Source organism: Arachis ipaensis, chromosome B4 (genome assembly GCF_059453495.1).
Source record: "Arachis ipaensis isolate K30076 ecotype BB chromosome B4, ASM5945349v1, whole genome shotgun sequence".
Taxonomy (NCBI): Eukaryota; Viridiplantae; Streptophyta; class Magnoliopsida; order Fabales; family Fabaceae; genus Arachis; species Arachis ipaensis.
In genome coordinates, this window is record NC_142439.1 from 7,894,638 (window position 1) to 7,900,984 (window position 6,347).

Sequence of the window (6,347 nt, forward strand, 5' to 3'; positions counted from 1 at the left end):
AGTCTCCAACAACAGAGGCGGAGCTTTACTAGGATAATGTGCCATGGTCCCTCTAAATTTTTTATAAAAATATTAGTAGTAATTTTTTAAAAAATAAGAAATAATTAAGTTAGCTCAAATATTTTATTATAATTTAAAATATTTAGGTTCAATTCTTATCTTATATTTTTATTGTATAATAATTTTTAGGTTTAAAGTTATAATACATCAAAATTAAAAGATAAAATTAAATATCAAAAAAATTATTTAACAAAAAAAATAAAAATAAAAAAGATCATCTAACAATCAAATCAAATCAAAAAAGTTATTTAACAAAAAAAAAGTTATCTAATAAAAAGAGATAAGAATAAAAAAAAATCATCTAACAAAATAAAAAATAAAAATCATCATTATAAAAACACTATAAAGACACTCTTCTTGTTACTTGCTTACTTTGCTAAAAAATTAGGTATTTTCTATTATTTAATTTAATATTATTTTATATATTATTACTTATTTAATTTAATTTTTTATATGATAAAAATATTAGAATATTCAATAAATATTGATATTATTGTATTTGTATAAATTGATAAAAAAATCAATAAATATTATAAATTTTAATATTTATCTTTCTAATTTTTTTTACATATTTTACAGGATATATATTCAAATTTTTATACAAAATAATGATGAAAAATTAAAGAATTGATACATTTTTTAAGAGGAAGACTAATATTCAAGAAGGAGAACATATAACTTGTACAATATCAACACTTGTAAATAGTTTTCTACTTTAATGAATCACGAAGAAAGTGAAATACAACTTTCAAAAATTTAAAGAGTTGCATCTGATGAATTTGACCTTAATTTTTTGGAAGGAGACACTGAAAAATTGGCTTCAAATTTGACAATATCACTCAAATGAGAGAGACGAGGTTACACGAATTTATCTTAAATGGGGTCTATATCAAAAGCATCTTAACAATTATCCTCTATCTTGTAGAATTTTTTATTTAAAAGTATTCTTAACACTAACGAAAAAATATAAAAAAATTATCAAATTTTAAATATAAAAATATCCTATTTTTTAAATCATATTTATAAAAAATTAATCAAAATTAATATGTAAAAAAACTTTTGAAAATAATTATGTAATGTTTGAGTATTTTTATAATATTTTAAAATAATTTATCGGCAAATTAAAAAATTAGACATAATTTTAGTAGCGTAATCTAATAATAAGAATAATATTATAGTAAAGAATAAAGATTATTTTTTAATAAAAAGATATATGCAATGCATATATTTTTCTAAATTTAATAAAAATCTTGGTTGTTCAAACAAAATTTCTCTAATAATAAAAAATAAAAGAGGTTAGTAATTAACTGATGCCCAAAAAGTGAATATTAGGGAAACATGTTGGCTTACACTTAGGAAACATAATGGAGCAGCAAATCCTTGCAGACCAAAACTTCCCTCTCTTCAAACCCACCTCCAAACCCTCCCGAAACCCTATCTCCACCGTCAACAACAATCACTCAACCTCTAAGCCAGCAGCTGCCGCCGCATCCACCACCACAGATTCCTCCTCTTCCTCCGCCTCCACATTCGCCGAACTCGGCCTTGCCGAATGGGCTGTCAAGACTTGCGGCGAGCTCGGGATGAAGCGTCCCCGGCGTGTTCAGTCGCGCTGCATCCCGCGCGTGCTGGAGGGCCGCCACGTGCTCGGCATCGATGAAACTGGCAGCGGCAAGACCGCCGCCTTCGCCCTCCCGATCCTCCACCGCCTGTCGGAGCACCCGTTCGGTGTGTTCGCGTTGGTGGTGACGCCCACTAGGGAACTGGCGTTCCAGCTAGCGGAGCAGTTCCGCGCCCTCGGTTCCTGCCTCCACCTCCGCATTGCAGTGGTTGTCGGCGGCATGGACATGCTTCGGCAGACCAAGGAGCTTGCTGCCAGGCCCCACGTCGTTATTGCCACGCCGGGGAGGATCAAGGCCTTGCTCGAGAATCCTGATATTCCTCCAGTTTTTGCTAGAACTAAGGTAATAACTAGGTTCAACTCTTTCGTGTTTGTATAGTCTAAAAATATGTGATTGTTCATAATTTCTCAAACTATTAGTACTGTTTGTGAAGAGTGACTTGCTTAAAAAAATGTTTAATTTGAAGAATTCAATTGCAATTTTTAAATTATAGGAGGGTTTAAAAGTCAGGGAATTTCTAGGAAGCAACTTTCAGTGGATTTATTTTAATCTATGTATTAGTGGTCGTGATGTTTTTTTGTTCTGTTAATGGATAATAAGGTTTTGATGTTGCTGTTGTGTGGTTCTGGTTTACTGTGAATGATGCTGTGATTTTCAATGGAGGTATATGGAGGGCTTGTAGTGTAGAACTGTGTCCCAGAAGCTTGGAAGGTAGGACATAGGTTATATATATGTGTATATATATATGGAACTACATTGTGTATATCTAAATGTTATGCATTTCTTTACCTTCATATTTATATGCAGTTCCTTGTCCTGGATGAAGCAGATCGAGTTCTTGATGTCGGTTTTCAGGAGGAATTGAAATTTATCTTTAAGTGCTTACCAGAAAATCGGCAAAATCTGTTCTTTTCTGCAACAACCACAAGTAATCTGCAAAAGTTGTCTGAGCGTTACCAGGATAGACTGTATGTCTACGAGGCATATGAAGGCCTGAAAACTGTAGAAACACTTAAGCAACAGGCTATGTTCATCCCTAAAAAGGTCAAGGAGGTATATTTGATGCATATTTTATCAAAAATGGAAGATATGGACATCCGATCTGCCATTGTATTTATCTCTACATGCAGGTATCTCTCTTAATAACATTAGTGAACTTTCATAACCCGCTTTTGTTTTCTGTCTTATGGTTTCCTGTTCATTTTTTCTTATCTATGGTGCATAATCTTATTTATTTATTTTGGGTTCTAATGCACCGTGCTGCCATTTTGGGTAATATCTCAAACAAGTATGCCGACTTATTTTTCTAATGTTATAGTTGGCACTTATGCATCTATGGAAAACTATCAGCTAATCCCAGACAACTTTCACAGTTTTAACAGCAACTTTATTTCACTTATCAGAGTACTGTCTATGAATCAAATGACATTATGTGTCCTACTGTAAACAATGTTTATGGCTGAGCGCCCGATCCATTAATTAAAATCCAAGTCTTGTTTAATGTTTCTGTCCATAGTTTTCTTTGTTTTCCTTATCCCTCCTACCTATTGAACTATCCTCAATTTGATCTACTCTTCTGTTTGGGTTAAAAAAAGTGATGATAGTTAAGTAATCTGATGCAACTTTTAATTAACTATGACCAGACCTGGAAGAGTGATAATAGCATACAATGGTTTTTTGACATAGAATAACTACTATAATACAGTTAAATTCTTGCAATTTCGGTAGATTATTGTTATGCATTTATACTTTTCAAGGAATGGTCATAGTCTCTTAGTTAATGAAAATATTAATTTTATGTTTAGTTAACTGTACTGGCTTTTCCGCTTTCTATGTAAAGGTTGTTTGTGCTGCCTGTCACTGATATCCCCATATAAGATTGATAACATCTATTGTTCCTCAATTGCAGAGATTGTCATCGTTTAAGTTTAATGCTAGAAGTGCTTGATCTTGAAGCGGCAGCCCTATATTCATTTAAATCGCAGGCTCAAAGGCTTGAGGCACTTCAACGGTTTAAATCAGGGAAGGTCTCTGTACTGCTAGCAACAGATGTTGCCAGCCGTGGTTTGGATATCCCGACAGTCGACCTTGTTATCAATTATGATGTTCCAAGGTTATTTTTCTTGACCATCTTTTATAATATTTCGTAGTTGACTTCTGAAGCACCTGATATTTGATAAAAGGTAGTTCAACTTCTCATCTGCAGGTTTCCACGAGACTATGTTCATCGTGTTGGTCGTACTGCCAGAGCAGGTAGAGGAGGACTGGCTTTGAGCCTTGTCACCCAGGTAAATCATATTCTTAGAAATATAATGAGCTGCTAATATGAAGCAATATTTGGAATACCTTTTGGTAAGTATATTGATTTGTTTGTCTTTCACCCCTTCTAATTCTTACTTTGTATGGCTACTTTGCTTGAACAAAGACCACTGTACTATCTGGCTTATTACTTCTGACCACTCTTAGTGGAAAGTACCAGCGAATAAAATTGAATTCCCAGAAGCTTACTTTCCTCCTCTTCCTTTTCATTCTTTGTCCTCTTGTTTTCTGTAGAGGGCAGTGAAATTTTGGGGTAGTGGTGGTTGCTAGTTGCTCGATATCTCTCCTTTTATTTATTTGTGTGATAGGTGTCTTTTTGTGTTGTAACTTTATAGGCTTTGCAGTTGCAGTGTCCTTATTATTTGATTTGTTTCATGTCATTAATGAGAACATCAAGGATTGTGATTTTACATTGCATTGATTTTGTAACTGTGTTATCATTTTAACTTGGCTCTTGCAGAATGATGTTGAACTTGTTCGTGAAATAGAAGCTCTTATTGAAAGGCAACTTGAAATGATTGAATACAAAGAAAATGAGGTTCTTTCTATCATGAAAAAGGTATGGCTGAATTTCATATTTGGTTCCCTCCCCTATCACTTTTGTGGTTGTGGCTTGTTCAATCAGAAACTCTGCAAAGTTTAAAATTTTCCAATTTCCTTTTTTTTCCCCTTTGTGGTGTTGTAGGTTTTCAGTGCCAAAAATGTGGCAGAAATGAAGATGATGGATGATGGATTTGAGGAGAAAGCAAAGGAGAGGAAAAAACAGAAACTGAAAATGCTAGCAGAGAAAGGATTGTTAAATAAAAGAGGTAATAAGAGAAAAAGAAACAAATTTGCAGAAGGAAAGAAGCAGAAAAAAGGTGGAAGCATCAGCAGATAAATCATCCTTAAAGAAGGTGAGTAAGAAGAGGGAGTAAACTGGTATGACTATGGGGAAAGCCCCTCAAAGGACAAATTGGAATTATTAAAGAAAAGGGCCTAGAAGTAGTCAAAATTCAAAGCAAAAGGAAGAGGAGAAAGATCATTGAAGTAGAGGACTAAATGGAACTAAAACATAGTAGTGTTTTGATAAGTTATGGCTGTTCCAACAATTTGGAGTGGTTTTCACTTTTCACATCTTTACAAGGTGGCAGATTTTGTTTGTCACTTGGTCTAATTTTTGAAAAATTACACTCGATGCATGTATTACTAACGTTAAATTTTAGGACTAGAATTTTTTATAAGAAGTTTTATCATTCTCTGTGGAGGAAAAGATTTATACACCACATTGCTTTTCAAATTTTCACCAGTGTTTAGAACTTTTTGGAACCTGAGAGAATCTCCAATGTATGCACGGTACGGTGGGAGTATTTACAAAGTCTGAGGCAATTGGTGAGGTTTATTTTGGGGGTTGTAACACTCTTTGGAGAGCTCTAGGTTTCGGTACTTATAAAGATATTCCGACTAATGGAGATTAGATGTAGGCATTTTAAGTCGAATAAGTATATATCGTTAGTGTATATTATTTGAACTCTTATCTCTTGTAGAGTTATTTAGTCCACCAAAACCTTCTAAACCTTTTTTTTATTCAGTTGCACTAAATTAGGTATCATCATTAAATTTCGAGACTCAACTCACATAATTCCAAGACATATAAATACTTGGGGAAAGGGGGGCCCGGGGGGGGGGGGGGGGGTTTGGGGGACTTAATATAGAGATGAACAATAGAAAAGATAAGAAAAAGTTTGTAAACGTTATTATTGCAATGATGCAGAGGAGAATGCAGCCTTTTATTTTACCCACCAAATATTATCACTTAGTTGTTTTTTCTTTTTACCAGAGCAGATACAGGGTTCAAGGCTTCAAGCATCAAACCTATCATAATTTTCATTTATTTATTTATTTTTTGGTGACTAATTTTCATTTATTAATTTGTAGGGGTCCCAATGCGGCAATGTGGGCTTCCTATTTTTACTTGGGTTGGGCCCTAATGGGACACACGGAAAGTTTCAAACTTCGTGGTCTTCTACTTCCAAAAACACAAAGGCCCTTTGCCTATGATATACGGAAATATCCCAGTTTATTTTCCAAAAAAATAAATAAATTAGAGAAAAAATACAATTAGTTCGTTAGTCAGTACTCAGTAGTCACTGCAAGATCCCAAAAAAAAAATAAAAAATAAAAATAAAAATAAAAAATAAAAACGAAAAACTGATCTCAGCGCATGGATGACCAAAGACAGAGATGTCATCACTTATTATTTATTAGAAGCCCTTTAAATGGTATTCGTACGTCATACCTACACTATGAAGGAAAAACATCGCATGGTTTCCTACCACGTTTTTATTTACGTTCCAGTTCCATTAA

The 6,347-nt window shown here is 33.7% G+C and overlaps 1 protein-coding gene across 1 annotated transcript; it reads left to right on the forward strand.

Moving 5' to 3' along the window:
* The first annotated feature begins 1,395 nt into the window (after nucleotides 1-1,395).
* On the forward strand, nucleotides 1,396-5,007 carry LOC107638708 (DEAD-box ATP-dependent RNA helicase 36). The gene is given in 7 exon segments (XM_016342070.3): nucleotides 1,396-2,024; nucleotides 2,490-2,812; nucleotides 3,592-3,795; nucleotides 3,889-3,970; nucleotides 4,462-4,560; nucleotides 4,687-4,859; nucleotides 4,861-5,007. Coding segments are annotated over 7 exon segments (1,539 nt in total). The 5' UTR covers nucleotides 1,396-1,424; the 3' UTR covers nucleotides 4,919-5,007.
* The last annotated feature ends 1,340 nt before the right edge of the window (nucleotides 5,008-6,347 follow it).